Source organism: Bombina bombina, chromosome 3 (genome assembly GCF_027579735.1).
Source record: "Bombina bombina isolate aBomBom1 chromosome 3, aBomBom1.pri, whole genome shotgun sequence".
NCBI lineage: Eukaryota > Metazoa > Chordata > Amphibia > Anura > Bombinatoridae > Bombina > Bombina bombina.
The window spans coordinates 8,251,945-8,271,941 of NC_069501.1; the positions used below are offsets into that span (position 1 = coordinate 8,251,945).

Consider the following 19,997-nt stretch of genomic DNA (forward strand, 5'->3'; position numbering starts at 1 on the left):
CTGCGTCTGTGTAAATAGTCAGTGTCACTATATACTGCGTCTGTGTAAATAGTCAGTATCACTATATACTGCGTCTGTGTAAATAGTGTCACTATATTCTGCGTCTGTGTAAATAGTCAGTGTCACTATATACTGCTTCTGTGTAAATAGTCAGTGTCACTATATACTGCGTCTGTGTAAATAGTATCACTATATACTGCGTCTGTGTAAATAGTGTCACTATATACTGCGTCTGTGTAAAAAGTCAGTGTCACTATATACTGCGACTGTGTAAAAAGTCAGTGTCACTATATACTGCGTCTGTGTAAATAGTCAGTGTCACTATATTCTGCGTCTGTGTAAATAGTCAGTGTCACTATATACTGCGTCTGTGTAAATAGTCAGTGTCACTATATTCTGCGTCTCTGTAAATAGTCAGTGTCACTATATTCTGCGTCTCTGTAAATAGTCAGTGTCACTATATTCTGCGTCTCTGTAAATAGTCAGTGTCACTATATTCTGCGTCTCTGTAAATAGTCAGTGTCACTATATTCTGCTTCTGTGTAAATAGTCAGTGTCACTATATTCTGCGTCTGTGTAAATAGTCAGTGTCACTATATTCTGCGTCTGTGTAAATAGTCAGTGTCACTATATACTGCGTCTGTGTAAATAGTCAGTGTCCCTATATACTGCGTCTGTGTAAATAGTCAGTGTCACTATATACTGCGTCTGTGTAAATAGTCAGTGTCACTATATACTGCGTCTCTGTAAATAGTCAGTATCACTATATACTGCGTCTGTGTAAATAGTATCACTATATACTGCGTCTGTGTAAATAGTATCACTATATACTGTGTCTGTGTAAATAGTCAGTGTCACTATATTCTGCTTCTGTGTAAATAGTCAGTGTCACTATATACTGCGTCTGTGTAAATAGTCAGTGTCACTATATACTGCGTCTGTGTAAATAGTCAGTGTCACTATATACTGCGTCTGTGTAATAGTGTCACTCTGCTGTGTGTGTAAATAGTCAGTGTCACTATATACTGCGTCTGTGTAAATAGTCAGTGTCACTATATACTGCGTCTGTGTAAATAGTCAGTGTCACTATATACTGCGTCTCTGTAAATAGTCAGTATCACTATATACTGCGTCTGTGTAAATAGTCAGTGTCACTATATTCTGCGTCTGTGTAAATAGTCAGTATAACTATATACTGCGTCTGTGTAAATAGTCAGTGTCACTATATACTGCTTCTGTGTAAATAGTCAGTGTCACTATATACTGCATCTGTGTAAATAGTCAGTGTCACTATATACTGCTTCTGTGTAAATAGTCAGTGTCACTATATACTGCATCTGTGTAAATAGTCAGTGTAACTATATACTGCATCTGTGTAAATAGTCAGTGTCACTATATTCTGCGTCTCTGTAAATGGTGTCACTATATTCTGCGTCTCTGTAAATAGTGTCACTATATTCTGCGTCTCTGTAAATGGTGTCACTATATACTGCGTCTGTGTAAATAGTCAGTATCACCTATATTCTGCTTCTGTGTAAATAGTCAGTGTAACTATATACTGCATCTGTGTAAATAGTCAGTGTCACTATATACTGCGTCTCTGTAAATAGTCAGTATCACTATATACTGCATCTGTGTAAATAGTCAGTGTCACTATATACTGCATCTGTGTAAATAGTCAGTATCACTATATACTGTATCTGTGTAAATAGTGAAACTATATTCTGCGTCTGTGTAAATAGTGTCACTATATTCTGCGTCTGTGTAAATAGTCAGTATCACTATATTCTGCGTCTGTGTAAATAGTCAGTATCACTATATACTGCGTCTGTGTAAATATACTGCGTCTGTGTAAATAGTGTCACTATATACTGTGTCTGTGTAATAGTGTGACTCTGCTGTGTGTGTAAATAGTCGGTGTCACTATATAGTATATACAGGTGGCCCTCGTTTTACAACGGTTCAATTGACACCGTTTCAGAATAACAACCTTTTTTTCCAGTCATGTGACTGCTATTGAAAAGCATTGAGAAGCAGTGCATTGATTAAAATAGCCAGTAGGTGGAGCTGTCCGCTTGTGTTGCAGCAAAGCCAAGCAAGCTGAAATTAATCAGTTTAACCAGACCTGAGCTATCGAGCAGATTTCAAAGGAACAAGATCTTCCTGTCTATAACTCAGTCCAGATTGGAATGCATAGAAGGAACTGTTTGCAGAAAAATGCAAGTGAAGTCTGTGTTGTGTGATTATGTTATTAGGTTTATAATGCTGTTTAGCAAATGTTTTTGTTCATTTAACTTAATTTAATTATATATTTTGTGTTGTGTGATTATTTCTCTTGTAAGATGTATCGAGTCCACGGATTCATCCTTACTTGTGGGATAGTATCCTCCCCTACAGGAAGTGGCAGAGAGAGCACCCACAGCAGAGCTGCCTATATAGCTCCACCCCCCAGTCATTCTCTCTGCCTGCTTAACTGCTAGGAAGGGCAAAGAGGAGTGTGGTGACAAAAATGTTAGGTTTTTATTTTCTCAAGCAAAAGTTTGTTATTTTAAATGGTACCGGTGTGTACTATTTACTCTCTGGCAGAAAAGAGATGAAGATTTCTGCAAGGAGGATGATGATCTTAGCATTTTGTAACTAAGATCCACTGCTGTTCTTACAAGGGCTGAAGAGTACAGGAAAACTTCAGTTGGGGGAACAGTTTGCAGGCTAAGCTGCATATGAGGTATGTTCAGTCTATGTTTTTCTAGACAGACTGTGTTTATTCTAGAAAAGGCTGGCAATATCCCCATGAGGGAAGGGTAAGCTGTATTCAGACACTTGTATTGGAATTTCAGCTTGCTTGAAGGGCTCATTTTGTTACTGGTGACACTGTTTGGTAAAAACGTTTTTGTTTATTCAGTGAATGATGCAATTATAACGTTTTTTTGAAGGGACTAAAGGGGTTATTGTGGCATGTTTTTGAGTTTTCTAACCCACATGGTTAATTTAGAGACACTCTAGTGTTTGTCTGTTAGGCCTCAAAACATTGAGTGAGTTGGGAGGGGCCTATTTTCGTGCCTCAGTTGTGCAGTTTCTTTTCCTCTGAGACTTCTAACTGCTTCTCCAGAGGTTCCTGCCGTGTTTGAGGGCTGTAAAAGAAGTTTTTTTCCCCACAAATTGTTCTGAAGGGCAGGTAGGAGCCACAGCAGAACTGTGGCAATGTGCTGAAAGTCTTTTTTTACTGGTTTTGATGTTTTTTCAATCCGGTTTTTACATTAAGGGGTTAATTGTTTATTTGCATAGCTGTGCAAAGTTACTAAGGCTGTATGATACTACTGTAAAAATTTCGTTATGTTTACTGCTTTTTTACACTGTTTTGCAGAATTTGTGCAGCTTTTTTTCTCTTAAAGGCACAGTACCGTTTTATTTCTAAGTGTTATTTACTTTGATTACAGTGTTTTCCAAGCTTGCTTGTTACATTACTAGCCTGTTTAACATGTCTGACACCAAGGAAAATCCTTGTTCAATATGTTTGGAAGCCATTGTGGTACCCCCTCTTAGAATGGGTCCCAATTGTACTGATATGTCTATAAACTATAAAGAACATATATTAGCACTTAAAAATAGAGCAATAGATGATTCTCAGTCAGAAGTAAATGAGGGTTTAGCATCTAGCTCTCCCCAAGTGTCACAACCAGTAACGCCCGCACAAGTGACGCCAAGTACCTCTAGTGCGTCAAATTCATTAATTTTACAAGACATGGCCACAGTTATGAATACAACCCTCACAGAGGTTTTATCCTGACTGCCTGGTTTTCAAGGAAAGCGGGACAGCTCTGGGTTAAGGAAAAATGCTGAGCAGTCTGATGCTTTAGTAGCCGTATCTGATATGCCCTCACAATGCTCTGAGGTAGGGGTGAGGGATTTGTTATCTGAGGGAGAAATTTCTGATTCAGGAAAGACGCTTCCTCAGACAGATTCTGATATGACGGCCTTTAAATTTAAGCTTGAACACCTCCGCTTATTGCTCAGGGAGGTATTAGCGGCTCTAGATGATTGTGACCCTATAGTGGTCCCAGAGAAATTGTGTAAGATGGATAAATACTTAGAGGTTCCTCTTTACACTGATGTTTTTTTCCAGTCCCTAAGAGGATTGTGAATATTATTACTAAGGAGTGGGATAGACCAGGTATTCCGTTCATTCCCCCTCCTGTTTTTAAGAAAATGTTTCCCATATCTGACACCATGCGGGACTCGTGGCAGACAGTTCCTAAGGTGGAGGGAGCTATTTCTCCTGTTAAGTGTAGTCAGTCCACGGGTCATCCATTACTTATGGGATTATAACTCCTCCCTAACAGGAAGTGCAAGAGGATCACCCAAGCAGAGCTGCTACATAGCTCCTCCCCTCTACGTCATATCCAGTCATTCTCTTGCACCTAACTAAAGATAGGACGTGTGAGAGGACTGTGGTGTTTTAAACTTAGTTTTTATTTCTTCAATCAAAAGTTTGTTATTTTAAACGGCACCGGAGTGTGTTGTTTGTTCTCAGGCAGCATTAGAAGAAGAATCTGCCTGAGTTTTCTATGATCTTAGCGGTCGTAACTAAGATCCACTTGCTGTTCTCGGCCATTCTGAGGAGTGAGGTAACTTCAGAACAGGGGATAGCATGCAGGGCCCACCTGCAAGGAGGTATGTGCAGTAAATTATTTTCTAAGGAATGGAATTGACTGAGAAAATACTGCTAATACCGATGTAATGTAAGTGCAGTATGTATGTATACTCTGAGGTATTTCTGGGGAATGGAATTTCACTTAGAAAATACTGTCAATATTAAAGTAATATTTGAGCCCTCACTGCAGTGAAAGCGACTGGCAGCAGGCTTATTAATAACACTTCATAACTTTCAATTTTAAAACGTTTACTGGCATGTTAATCGTTTTTTCTGAGGTACTTGGTGATAAAACTTTATGGGCATGATTTTTACCACATGGCTGTCGTTTTTTCTGCATAAAAACAGTTTACTGAGCTTCCCCACTGTTGTAATATGAGTGGGAGGGGCCTATTTTAGCACTTTATTGCGCAGTAAAAATTCAGTCACAGTCTTCCTATCTCTTCCTCCATGATCCAGGACGTCTCTACAGAGCCCAGGGGTCTCCAAAACTAGTTTTGAGGGAGGTAATCAGTCACAGCAGACCTGTGACAGTGTGTTTGACTGTGATAAAAACGTTTATTATTTCAACTGTTATCCGTTTTGGGTATTAAGGGGTTAATCATCCTTTTTCTGGTGGGTGCAATCCTCTGCTAACTTTATACATTTTCTGTAAAAATTTGGTTGCTTTAACTAATTTGGTTCATTGTTAATTCAACTGTGTCACATTTTTACGTTTCTTAAAGGCGCAGTAGTGTTTTTTATATAGCTTGTAAATTTATTTAAAAGTTTTTTTCCAAGCTTGCTAGTGTTATTGCTAGTCTGTTTAAACATGTCTGACACAGATGAATCTGTTTGTTCACTATGTTTAAAGGCCAATGTGGAGCCCAATAGAAATTTGTGCACTCAATGTATAGATGTCACTTTGAATAAAAGTCAAACTTTATATGTTAAGAAAATATCACCAGACAATGAGGGGGAAGTTATGCCGACTAACTCTCCTCACGTGTCAGTACCTTCGCCTCCCGCTCAGGAGGTGCGTGATATTGTGGCGCCAAGTACATCAGGGCGGCCCATACAAATCACTTTGCAAGACATGGCTAATGTTATGACTGAAGTACTATCTAAATTGCCAGAATTTAGAGGTAAACGCGATCACTCTGGGGTAAGAACAGAGCGCACTGATAATAGTAGAGCCATGTCTGATACTGCGTCACAATTTGCAGAACATGAGGACGGAGAGCTTCATTCTGTGGGTGACGGGTCTGATCCAAGTAAACTGGATTCAGAGATTTCAAATTTTAAATTTAAGCTTGAGAACCTCCGCGTATTACTAGGGGAGGTATTAGCGGCTCTGAATTATTGTAACACGGTTGCAATTCCAGAGAAAGTATGTAGGCTGGATAAATATTTTGCGGTACCGGCGTGTACTGACGTTTTTCCTATACCTAAAAGGCTTACAGAAATTGTTAACAAGGAGTGGGATAGACCCGGTGTGCCCTTTTCACCCCCTCCTATATTTAGAAAAATGTTTCCAATAGACGCCACTACACGGGACCTATGGCAGACGGTCCCTAAGGTGGAGGGAGCAGTCTCTACTCTGGCTAAGCGCACCACTATCCCGGTGGAGGATAGCTGTGCTTTTTCAGATCCAATGGATAAAAAGTTAGAGGGTTACCTTAAGAAAATGTTTGTTCAACAAGGTTTTATATTACAACCCCTTGCATGCATCGCGCCTGTCACTGCTGCGGCGGCATTCTGGTTTGAGTCTCTGGAAGAGACCCTTAGCACAGCTCCATTGGATGAGATTATGAACAAGCTTAAAGCCCTTAAGCTAGCTAATTCATTTATTTCTGATGCCGTAGTACACTTAACCAAACTTACGGCTAAGAACTCCGGATTCGCCATTCAAGCGCGCAGAGCGCTGTGGCTTAAATCCTGGTCAGCTGATGTGACTTCTAAATCTAAATTGCTTAATATTCCTTTCAAAGGGCAGACATTATTCGGGCCCGGCTTGAAAGAAATTATCGCTGACATTACTGGAGGTAAGGGCCATGCTCTGCCTCAAGACAGGGCCAAACCAAAGGCTAAACAGTCTAATTTTCGTGCCTTTCGTAACTTCAAGGCAGGAGCAGCATCAACTTCCTCCGCTCCAAGACAGGAAGGAACTGTTGCTCGCTTCAGACAGGGTTGGAAAGCTAACCAGTCCTGGAACAAGGGCAAGCAGGCCAGAAAACCTGCTGCTGCCCCTAAGACAGCATGAAGTGAGGGCCCCCGATCCGGAAACGGATATAGTGGGGGGTAGACTTTCTCTCTTTGCCCAGGCTTGGGCAAGAGATGTCCAGGATCCCTGGGCGTTGGAAATCATATCTCAGGGATATCTTCTGGACTTCAAAGCTTCTCCTCCACAAGGGAGATTTCATCTTTCAAGGTTGTCAGCAAACCAAATAAAGAAAGAGGCGTTTCTACGCTGTGTACAAGACCTCTTACTAATGGGGGTGATCCACCCAGTTCCGCGGTCGGAACACGGGCAAGGATTCTATTCAAATCTGTTTGTGGTTCCCAAAAAAGAGGGAACCTTCAGACCAATCTTGGACTTAAAGATCCTAAACAAATTCCTAAGAGTTCCATCGTTCAAAATGGAAACTATTCGAACCATCCTACCCATGATCCAAGAGGGTCAGTACATGACCACAGTGGATTTAAAGGATGCCTACCTTCACATACCGATTCACAAGGATCATTACCGGTATCTAAGATTTGCCTTCCTAGACAGGCATTACCAGTTTGTAGCTCTTCCCTTCGGGTTAGCTACGGCTCCAAGAATCTTTACAAAGGTTCTGGGCTCACTTCTGGCGGTACTAAGACCGCGAGGCATAGCGGTGGCTCCGTACCTAGACGACATTCTGATACAAGCGTCAAGTTTCCAAACTGCCAAGTCTCATACAGAGATAGTTCTGGCATTTCTAAGGTCGCATGTGTGGAAGGTGAACGTGGAAAAGAGTTTTCTATTACCACTTACAAGAGTTCCCTTTCTAGGGACTCTTATAGATTCTGTAGAAATGAAAATTTACCTGACGGAGGCCAGGTTATCAAAACTTCTAAATGCTTGCCGTGTCCTTCATTCCATTCAACACCCGTCAGTAGCTCAGTGCATGGAGGTAATCGGTTTAATGGTAGCGGCAATGGACATAGTACCATTTGCGCGCCTGCATTTCAGACCGCTGCAATTGTGCATGCTAAGTCAGTGGAATGGGGATTACTCAGATTTGTCCCCTCTGCTAAATCTGGATCAAGAGACCAGAGATTCTCTTCTATGGTGGCTTTCTCGGCCACATCTGTCCAAGGGGATGCCCTTCCGCAGGCCAGATTGGACGATTGTAACAACAGACGCCAGCCTTCTAGGTTGGGGCGCAGTCTGGAATTCCCTGAAGGCTCAGGGATCATGGACTCGGGAGGAGAGTCTCCTACCAATAAACATTCTGGAGTTAAGAGCAATTTTCAATGCTCTTCTGGCTTGGCCTCAGTTAGCAACTCTGAGGTTCATCAGGTTTCAGTCGGACAACATCACGACTGTGGCTTACATCAACCATCAAGGAGGAACCAGGAGTTCCCTAGCGATGTTGGAAGTCTCAAAGATAATTCGCTGGGCAGAGTCTCACTCTTGCCACCTGTCAGCGATCCACATCCCAGGCGTGGAGAACTGGGAGGCGGATTTTCTAAGTCGCCAGACCTTTCATCCGGGGGAGTGGGAACTTCATCCGGAGGTCTTTGCCCAACTGCTTCATCGTTGGGGCAAACCAGATCTGGATCTCATGGCGTCTCGCCAGAACGCCAAGCTTCCTTGTTACGGATCCAGGTCCAGGGACCCGGGAGCGGTGCTGATAGATGCTCTGACAGCACCTTGGGTCTTCAACATGGCTTATGTGTTTCCACCATTCCCAATGCTTCCTCTATTGATTGCAAGGATCAAACAGGAGAGAGCATCAGTGATTCTAATAGCGCCTGCGTGGCCACGCAGGACCTGGTATGCAGATCTAGTGGACATGTCGTCCTGTCCACCATGATCTCTGCCTCTGAGACAGGACCTTCTGATGCAGGGTCCTTTCGAACATCCAAATCTAATTTCTCTGAGGCTGACTGCATGGAGATTGAATGCTTGATTCTATCAAAGCGTGGATTCTCGGAGTCAGTTATTGATACCTTAATACAGGCTAGGAAACCTGTTACCAGGAAAATTTACCATAAAATATGGCGTAAATATTTATATTGGTGCGAATCCAAGAGTTACTCATGGAGTAAGGTTAGGATTCCTAGGATATTGTCTTTTCTACAAGAGGGTTTAGAAAAGGGTTTATCTGCTAGTTCGTTAAAGGGACAGATTTCAGCTCTGTCTATCCTTCTACACAAACGTCTGGCAGAAGTTCCAGACGTTCAGGCTTTTTGTCAGGCTTTGGCTAGGATTAAGCCTGTGTTTAAGACTGTTGCTCCGCCGTGGAGCTTAAACTTAGTTCTTAACGTTCTGCAAGGTGTTCCGTTTGAACCCCTTCATTCCATCGATATCAAGCTGTTATCTTGGAAAGTTCTGTTTTTGATGGCTATTTCCTCGGCTCGAAGAGTCTCTGAGTTATCGGCCTTACATTGTTATTCTCCTTATCTGATTTTTCATTCAGACAAGGTAGTTCTGCGTACTAAACCTGGGTTCTTACCTAAGGTAGTCACTAACAGGAATATCAATCAAGAGATTGTTGTTCCATCATTGTGCCCTAACCCTTCTTCAAAGAAGGAACGACTTTTGCACAATCTGGACGTCGTCCGTGCCCTGAAATTTTATTTACAGGCAACTAAAGATTTTCGTCAAACTTCTTCCCTGTTTGTCGTTTATTCTGGACAGAGGAGAGGACAAAAGGCTTCGGCTACCTCTCTCTCTTTTTGGCTTCGTAGCATAATACGTTTAGCCTATGAGACTGCTGGACAGCAGCCTCCTGAAAGGATTACAGCTCATTCTACTAGAGCTGTGGCTTCCACTTGGGCCTTTAAGAATGAGGCCTCTGTTGAACAGATTTGCAAGGCTGCAACTTGGTCTTCACTTCACACCTTTTCAAAATTTTACAAATTTGACACTTTTGCTTCTTCGGAGGCTGTTTTTGGGAGAAAGGTTCTACAGGCAGTGGTTCCTTCTGTGTAAAGATCCTGCCTTGTCCCTCCCGTCATCCGTGTACTTTTAGCTTTGGTATTGGTATCCCATAAGTAATGGATGACCCGTGGACTGACTACACTTAACAGGAGAAAATATAATTTATGCTTACCTGATAAATTCATTTCTCCTGTAGTGTAGTCAGTCCACGGCCCGCCCTGTTTTCACGGCAGGTCTAAATTTTAATTAAACTCCAGTCACCACTGAACCCTATAGTTTCTCCTTTCTCGTATGGTTTCGGTCGAATGACTGGATATGACGTAGAGGGGAGGAGCTATGTAGCAGCTCTACTTGGGTGATCCTCTTGCACTTCCTGTTAGGGAGGAGTTATAATCCCATAAGTAATGGATGACCCGTGGACTGACTACACTACAGGAGAAATGAATTTATCAGGTAAGCATAAATTATATTTTCTACTCTGTCTAAGCGTACAACTATACCTATTGAAGTCAGTTGTGCTTTCAAAGATCCTGTGGATAAAAAATTAGAGGGTCTCCTGAAGAAAATTTTTGTTCATCAAGGTTTTCTTCTTCAACCTATTGCGTGCATTGTTCCTGCAACTACTACAGCTGCTTTCTGGTTTGAGGCTCTCGAAGAGGCTCTTCAGATGGAGACTCCATTAGAAGAAATTTTGGACAGAATTCAGGCCCTTAAATTGGCTAATTCTTTTATTACAGATGCCGCTTTTCAACTGGCTAAATTAGCGGCAAAGAATTCAGGTTTTGCCATTTTAGCACGCAGGGCGTTATGGCTTAAATCCTGGCCTGCTGATGTGTCATCTAAAACTAAACTTTTGAACATCCCTTTCAAAGGAAAGACCCTATTCGGGCCTGAACTGAAAGAGATTATTTCAGACATCACTGGAGGGAAAGGTCATGCCCTTCCTCAGGATAGATCAAATAAGATGAGGACCAAACAAAATAATTTTCGTTCCTTTTGGAATTTCAAGAGTGGTCCCGCTTCAGCTTCCTTTGCTGCAAAGCAAGAGGGGAATTTTGCACAATCCAAGTCAGTCTGGAGACCTAACCAGGCTTGGAACAAGGGTAAACAGGCCAAGAAGCCTACAGCTGCCTCTAAGACAGCATGAAGGGGTAGCCCCCGATCCAGGACCGGATCTAGTAGGGGGCAGACTCTCTCTCTTCGCTCAGGCTCGGGCAAGAGATGTTCACGATCCCTGGGTTTTAGAAATTGTGTCCCAGGGATATTTTCTGGAATTCAAAGGCTCTCTTCCAAGGGGGACTTTTCACATTTCTCGATTGTCTGTAAACAGACAAAGAGAGAGGCGTTCTTACGCTGTGTAGAAGACCTACATACCATGGGGGTGATCCGCCCAGTCCCAAAAGAGGAACAGGGGCTAGGTTTTTACTCAAACCTGTTTGTGGTTTCCAAAAAAGAGGGAACTTTCAGATCAATCTTGGATCTCAACATTCTAAACAAGTTCCTCAAAGTTCCATCATTCAAGATGGAGACTATTCGGTCTATTCTACCTCTGATCCAGGAGGGTCAATATATGACCACCGTGGACTTAAAGGATGCGTATCTACACATCCCTATTCACAGAATTTTCACAAGGGTGCTAGGGTCCCTTCTGGCGGTTCTACGACCACAGGGCATAGCAGTGGCGCCTTATCTAGACGACATCTTATTTCAGGCGTCAACTTTCCAGCTATCCAAGTCTCACACGGACATTGTGTTGGCTTTTCTGAGATCTCACGGGTGGACGGTGAACATAAAAAAGAGTTCTCTCTTCCCTTTTATAAGAGTTTCCTTCCTAGGGACTCTGATAGACTCGGTAGAAATGAAAATATTTCTGATGGCGGTCAGAAAATCAAAGCTCTTAACCACTTGCCGAGCTATTCATTCCATTCCTCGGCCATCAGTGGCTCAGTATATGGAGGTAATCGGACTCATGGTAGCGGCAATGGACATAGTTCCTTTTGCCCACCTACACCTCAGACCACTACATCTATGCATGCTCAAACAGTGGAATGGGGATTATGCAGATTTGTCTCCTCAACTGCATCTGGACCAGGAGACCAGAGATTCTCTTCTCTGGTGGTTGTCTCAGGACCACCTGTCTCAGGGAATGTGTTTCCGCAGGCCAGAGTGGCTCATTGTAACGACAGATACCAGCCTGCTAGGCTGGGATGCAGTCTGGAACTCCCTGAAAGCACAGGGCTTATGGTCTCGGGAGGAATCTCTTCTCCCGATAAATATTCTAGAACTGAGAGCGATATTCAATGCGCTTCAGGCGTGGCCTCGGCTTGCTGCGGCCAAATTCATCAGGTTTCAGTCGGACAACATCACGACTCTAGCTTATATCAATCATCAAAGAGGAAGAAGGAGTTCTCTAGCGATGATGGAGGTAACCAAAATAATCCGATGGGCAGAGGATCACTCTTGCCATCTCTCAGCAATCCACATCCCTGGAGTAGAGAACTGGGAGGCGGATTTCCTAAGTCGTTAGACTTTTCATCTGGGGGAGTTGGAACGAGGTATTTGCCCAGCTTATTCAGCTATGGGGCACACCAGAATTGGATTTGATGGCTTCCCGTCAGAATGCCAAACTTTCTCGTTACGGGTCCAGGTCCCGGGATCCCAAGGCGGTACTGATAGATGCTCTAGCAGTGTCTTGGTCCTTCAATCTGGCCTATGTATATCCTCTCCTTCTACGTCTGGTTGCCAGAATTAAGCAGTAGAAAGCTTCGGTGATTCTGATAGCACCTGCGTGGCCACGCAGGACTTGGTATGCAGACCTAGTGGACATGTCCTCGGTTCTACCATGGACTCTGCCAATGAGGCAGGACCTTCTAATCTAAGGTCTGTTCACGCATCCAAATCTAATTTCTCTGCGTGTGACTGCTTGGAGATTGAACGCCTGATTCTATCAAAGCGTGGTTTCTCTGAGTCATTGATACCCTGATTCAGGCTAGAAAGCCTGTCACCAGGAAGATCTATCATAAGATTTGGCGCAAATATCTTTATTAGTGTGAATCCAAAGGTTACTCGTGGAGTAAGATTAGGATTCCTAGAATATTGTCTTTTCTCCAAGAAGGTTTGGAGAAGGGATTATCATCTAGTTCCTTTATAAGGACAAATATCTGCTTTGTCTATTCTTCTACACAAACGTCTGGCAGATGTCCCAGATGTTCGAGCATTTAGTCAGGCTTTGGTCAGAATCAAGCCTGTATTTAAACCTGTTGCTCCGCCATGGAGCCTAAATTTAGTTCTTAAAGTTCTTCAAGGGGTTCCGTTTGAACCTATGCATTCCATGGATATTAAGCTTCTATCTTGGAAAGTTTTGTTTTTAGTAGCTATCTCTTCGGCTCAAAGAGTTTCTGAGCTATATGCTTTACAGTGTGATTCCCCTTATCTTATTTTCCATGCAGATAAGGTGGTTTTGCGTACCAAACCTGGGTTTCTTCCTAAGGTTGTTTCTTATAAGAATATCAATCAAAAGATTGTTGTTCCTTCACTGTGTCCTAATCCTTCATCAAAGAAGGAACGTCTGTTGCACAATCTTGATGTGGTTCGTGCTTTAAAGTTCTACTTACAAGCAACTAAAGATTTCCGTCAAACATCTTCATTGTTTGTTGTTTATTCTGGTAAGCGGAGAGGTCAGAAGGCTACGGCTACCTCTCTTTCCTTTTGGCTGAAAAGCATCCGTTTTGGCTTATGAGACTGCTGGCCAACAGTCTCCTGAAAGAATTACTGCTCATTCTACTAGAGCTGTGGCTTCCACATGGCTTTTAAAAATGAGGCTTCTGTTAAACAGATTCGTAACGCGGCGACTTTGGTCTTCGTTTCATACTTTATCCAAATTTTACAAATTTGATACTTTTTCTTCTTCGGAGGCTATTTTTGGGAGAAAGGTTCTACAAGCAGTGGTGCCTTCCGTTTAAGGTCCCTGTCTTGTCCCTCCCTTCATCCGTGTCCTAAAGCTTTGGTATTGGTATCCCACAAGTAAGGATGAATCCGTGGACTCGATACATCTTACAAGAGAAAACATAATTTATGCTTACCTGATAAATATATTTCTCTTGTGATGTATCGAGTCCACGGCCCGCCCTGTTTATTAAGACAGGCATATATATTTTTATTTTTAAACTTTCAGTCACCACTGCACCCTATAGTTTCTCCTTTTTCTTCCTAGCCTTCGGTCGAATGACTGGGGGGTGGAGCTAAGGGGGGAACTTTATAGGCAGCTCTGCTGTGGGTGCTCTCTCTGCCACTTCCTATAGGGGAGGAGAATATCCCACAAGTAAGGATGAATCCGTGGACTCGATACATCACAAGAGAAATTTATTTATCAGGTAAGCATAAATTATGTTTTTATTAGGTTTATAATGCTGTCTAGCATTTAAAGTCTTCATTTCAAAGCTTTAAAAATAATGTATTAGGTGTTACTTATGACAATTTTGAGAGTGGCCTGGAACCTATCTCCCTCACTTCCCATTGACTTGCATTATAAACTGGGTTTCAATTTACAACAGTTTTGATTTACAACCATTCCTTCTGGAACCTAACCCTGGCGTAAACTGAGGGCTACCTGTACTGTCTATGTAAAAAGTCAGTGTCACTATATACTGCGTCTGTGTAATAGTGTCACTCTGCTGTGTGTGTAAATAGTCAGTGTCACTATATACTGCGTCTGTGTAAATAGTCAGTGTCACTATATACTGCGTCTGTGTAAATAGTCAGTGTCCCTATATACTGCGTCTGTGTAAATAGTCAGTGTCACTATATACTGGGTCTGTGTAAATAGTGTCCCTATATTCTGGGTCTGTGTAAATAGTCAGTATCACTATATACTGCGTCTGTGTAATAGTGTCACTCTGCTGTGTCTGTGTAAATAGTCAGTGTCACTATATAGTACCGGTATATACTGTCTATGTAAATAGTCAGTGTCCCTATATGCTGCGTCTGTGTAAATAGTCAGTGTCACTATATACTGCGTCTGTGTAAATAGTGTCCCTATATTCTGCTTCTGTGTAAATAGTCAGTGTCACTATATACTGCGTCTGTGTACATAGTCAGTATAACTATATACTGCGTCTGTGTACATAGTCAGTATAACTATATACTGCGTCTGTGTAAATAGTCAGTATAACTATATACTGCGTCTGTGTAAATAGTCAGTATAACTATATATACTGCGTCTGTGTAAATAGTCAGTGTCACTATATTCTGCGTCTGTGTAAATAGTCAGTGTCACTATATACTGGGTCTGTGTAAATAGTCAGTGTCACTATATACTGCTTCTGTGTAAATAGTCAGTGTCACTATATACTGGGTCTGTGTAAATAGTCAGTGTCACTATATTCTGCGTCTGTGTAAATAGTCAGTGTCACTATATACTGCTTCTGTGTAAATAGTCAGTGTCACTATATACTGGGTCTGTGTAAATAGTCAGTGTCACTATATTCTGCGTCTGTGTAAATAGTCAGTGTCACTATATTCTGCTTCTGTGTAAATAGTCAGTGTCACTATATTCTGCTTCTGTGTAAATAGTGTCACTATATTCTGCTTCTGTGTAAATAGTGCCACTATATACTGCGTCTGTGTAAATAGTCAGTATCACCATATACTGCGTCTGTGTAAATAGTCAGTGTCACAATATACTGCGTCTGTGTAAATAGTCAGTGTCACTATATATTGCGTCTGTGTAAATAGTATCACTATATACTGCGTCTGTGTAAATAGTCAGTGTCACTATATATTGCGTCTGTGTAAATAGTGTTACTCTGCTGCACATATGACAATGCCCCCTTTCATTACACTGATTTATATTTCAGGTGCTGGAGATCAGAATTTATTTGCTGCAGTTTATCCCAACCTGACCCAGCAACTTCCTCGAGAGCCAATGGAGTGGAGAAGGTAAGAATTGACCCTTGTGTCGTCTGTACTGGTACCCACAATACCCCTTACCTCTTGCACCCCCTGATAATACCACTCATTTTCAACTTCCGTCTTGTACCCCCTGATAATACCCCTTATTGTCACCTCCCCTCTTGTACCCTCTGATAATACCCCTCATTGTCACCTCCCCTCTTGTACCCTCTGATAATACCCCTCATTTTCACCTCCCCTCTTCTACCCCTGATAATACCCCTCATTGTCATCTCCCCTCTTGTACCCCCTGATAATTCCCCTCATTGTCACCTCCCCTCTTGTAATCTTTGATAATACCCCTCATTGTCCCCTCCCCTCTTGTACTCTCTGATAATACCCCTCATTGTCACCTTACCTCTTGTACCCTCTGATAATACCCCTCATTGTCACCTCCCCTCTTGTACCCTCTGATAATACCCCTTGTCAGTATATACCAGGGTTATAATACAATTTATTGTTATTCTTTTAAATAACCTCCATTAAAAATTTATATATGAAACAATTGAAATTAATATTTCTTTCATGTAATTAGCAAGAGTCCGTGAGCTAGTGACGTATGGGATATACATTCCTACCAGGAGGGGCAAAGTTTCCCAAACCTCAAAATGCCTATAAATACACCCCTCACCACACCCACAAATCAGTTTTACAAACTTTACCTCCTATGGAGGTGGTGAAGTAAGTTTGTGCTAGATTCTATGTTGATATGCGCTCCGCAGCAGGTTGGAGCCCGGTTTTCCTCTCAGCGTGCAGTGAATGTCAGAGGGATGTGAAGAGAGTATTGCCTATTTGAATTCAATGATCTCCTTCTACGGGGTCTATTTCATAGGTTCTCTGTTATCGGTCGTAGAGATTCATCTCTTACCTCCCTTTTCAGATCGACGATATACTCTTATATATACCATTACCTCTACTGATTCTCGTTTCAGTACTGGTTTGGCTTTCTACTACATGTAGATGAGTGTCCTGGGGTAAGTAAGTCTTATTTTCTGTTACACTCTAAGCTATGGTTGGGCACTTTTGTATGAAGTTCTAAATATATGTATTCAAACATTTATTTGCCTTGACTCAGGATGTTCAACGTTCCTTATTTCAGACAGTCAGTTTCATATTTGGGATAATGCATTTGAATAAATCAATTTTTTTCTTACCTTAAAATTTGACTTTTTTTCCTGTGGGCTGTTAGGCTCGCGGGGGCTGAAAATGCTTCATTTTATTGCGTCATTTTTGGCGCGGACTTTTTTGGCGCAAAAAGTTTTTTCTCCAACATAGGTGTGTCCGGTCCACGGCGTCATCCTTACTTGTGGGATATTCTCTTCCCCAACAGGAAATGGCAAAGAGCCCAGCAAAGCTGGTCACATGATCCCTCCTAGGCTCCGCCTTCCCCAGTCATTCTCTTTGCCGTTGTACAGGCAACATCTCCACGGAGATGGCTTAGAGTTTTTTAGTGTTTAACTGTAGTTTTTATTATTCAATCAAGAGTTTGTTATTTTAAAATAGTGCTGGTATGTACTATTTACTCTGAAACAGAAAAGAGATGAAGATTTCTGTTTGTAAGAGGAAAATGATTTTAGCAACCGTTACTAAAATCGATGGCTGTTCCACACAGGACTGTTGAGAGGAATTAACTTCAGTTGGGGGAACAGTGAGCAGACTTTTGCTGCTTGAGGTATGACACATTCTAACAAGACGATGTAATGCTGGAAGCTGTCATTTTCCCTATGGGATCCGGTAAGCCATTTTTATTACAGACAGTAAATAAGGGCTTCACAAGGGCTTATTAAGACTGTAGACATTTTCTGGGCTAAATCGATTCATATATAAACATATTTTATACTCCATAGCCTTGAGGAATTATTTTAATCTTGGGAATTTTGTAAAATAACCGGCAGGCACTGTATTGGACACCTTATTCTCTAGGGGCTTTCCCTAATCATAGGCAGAGTCTCATTTTCGCGCCTGTATTGCGCACTTGTTTTTGAGAAGCATGACATGCAGATGCATGTGTGAGGAGCTCTGATACATAGAAAAGACTTTCTGAAGGCGTCATTTGGTATCGTATTCCCCTTTGGGCTTGGTTGGGTCTCAGCAAAGCAGATACCAGGGACTGTAAAGGGGTTAAATATAAAAACGGCTCCGGTTCCGTTATTTTAAGGGTTAAAGCTTCCAAATTTGGTGTGCAATACTTTTAAGGCTTTAAGACACTGTGGTGAAATTTTGGTGAATTTTGAACAATTCCTTCATACTTTTTCGCAATTGCAGTAATAAAGTGTGTTCAGTTTAAAATTTAAAGTGACAGTAACGGTTTTATTTTAAAACATTTTTTGTACTTTGTTATCAAGTTTATGCCTGTTTAACATGTCTGAACTGCCAGATAGACTGTGTTCTGAATGTGGGGAAGCCAAGGTTCCTTCTCATTTAAATAGATGTGATTTATGTGACACAAAATTTAGAGAAAATGATGCCCAAGATGATTCCTCAAGTGAGGGGAGTAAGCATGGTACTGCATCATCCCCTCCTTCGTCTACACCAGTCTTGCCCACACAGGAGGCCCCTAGTACATCTAGCGCGCCAATACTCCTTACTATGCAACAATTAACGGCTGTAATGGATAATTCTATCAAAAACATTTTAGCCAAAATGCCCACTTATCAGCGAAAGCGCGACTGCTCTGTTTTAGAAAATACTGAAGAGCATGAGGACGCTGATGATATTGTTTCTGAAGGGCCCCTACACCAGTCTGAGGGGGCCAGGGAGGTTTTGTCTGAGGGAGAAATTTCAGATTCAGGGAAAATTTCTCAACAAGCTGAACCTGATGTGATTACATTTAAATTTAAGTTGGAACATCTCCGCGCTCTGCTTAAGGAGGTGTTATCCACTCTGGATGATTGTGAGAATTTGGTCATCCCAGAGAAACTATGTAAAATGGACAAGTTCCTAGAGGTCCCGGGGCCCCCCGAAGCTTTTCCTATACCCAAGCGGGTGGCGGACATTGTAAATAAAGAATGGGAAAGGCCCGGTATACCTTTCGTCCCTCCCCCCATATTTAAAAAATTGTTTCCTATGGTCGACCCCAGAAAGGACTTATGGCAGACAGTCCCCAAGGTCGAGGGGGCGGTTTCTACTCTAAACAAACGCACCACTATACCCATAGAAGATAGTTGTGCTTTCAAAGATCCTATGGATAAAAAATTAGAAGGTTTGCTTAAAAAGATGTTTGTTCAGCAAGGTTACCTTCTACAACCAATTTCATGCATTGTCCCTGTCACTACAGCCGCGTGTTTCTGGTTCGATGAGCTAGAAAAGGCGATCACTAGTAATTCTCCTTCTTATGAGGAGATTATGGACAGAATCCGTGCTCTCAAATTGGCTAATTCTTTCACCCTAGACGCCACTTTGCAATTGGCTAGGTTAGCGGCGAAAAATTCTGGGTTTGCTATTGTGGCGCGCAGAGCGCTTTGGTTAAAATCTTGGTCAGCGGATGCGTCTTCCAAGAACAAATTGCTTAACATTCCTTTCAAGGGGAAAACGCTGTTTGGCCCTGACTTGAAAGAGATTATCTCTGATATCACTGGGGGCAAGGGCCACGCCCTTCCTCAGGATAGGTCTTTCAAGGCCAAAAATAAACCTAATTTTCGTCCCTTTCGTAGAAACGGACCAGCCCCAAGTGCTACGTCCTCTAAGCAAGAGGGTAATACTTCTCAAGCCAAGCCAGCCTGGAGACCAATGCAAGGCTGGAACAAGGGAAAGCAGGCCAAGAAACCTGCCACTGCTACCAAGACAGCATGAGTTGTTGGCCCCCGATCCGGGACCGGATCTGGTGGGGGGCAGACTCTCTCTCTTCGCTCAGGCTTGGGCAAGAGATGTTCTGGATCCTTGGGCGCTAGAAATAGTCTCCCAAGGTTATCTTCTGGAATTCAAGGGGCTTCCCTGTGGGGTTCCACAGGTCTCAATTGTCTTCAGACCACATAAAAAAACAGGCATTCTTACATTGTGTAGAAGACCTGTTAAAAATGGGAGTGATTCATCCTGTTCCATTAGGAGAACAAGGGATGGGGTTCTACTTCAATCTGTTCGTAGTTCCCAAAAAAGAGGGAACGTTCAGACCAATCTTAGATCTCAAGATCCTAAACAAGTTTCTCAAGGTTCCATCGTTCAAAATGGAAACCATTCGAACAATTCTTCCTTCCATCCAGGAAGGTCAATTCATGACCACGGTGGATTTAAAGGATGCGTATCTACATATTCCTATCCACAAGGAACATCATCGGTTCCTAA

The 19,997-nt window shown here is 42.2% G+C and overlaps 1 protein-coding gene across 1 annotated transcript in view; it reads left to right on the forward strand.

The window, feature by feature from the left end:
• The window catches only part of TRAPPC10 (trafficking protein particle complex subunit 10), an 837,250-nt gene that overhangs the window by 11,876 nt on the left and 805,377 nt on the right, over positions 1-19,997 (forward strand). Inside the window, exon 2 of the mRNA XM_053705118.1 lies at positions 15,623-15,704. Coding sequence (XP_053561093.1) covers positions 15,623-15,704 — 82 coding nt within the window. The remainder of the gene's footprint in view (positions 1-15,622; positions 15,705-19,997) is intronic.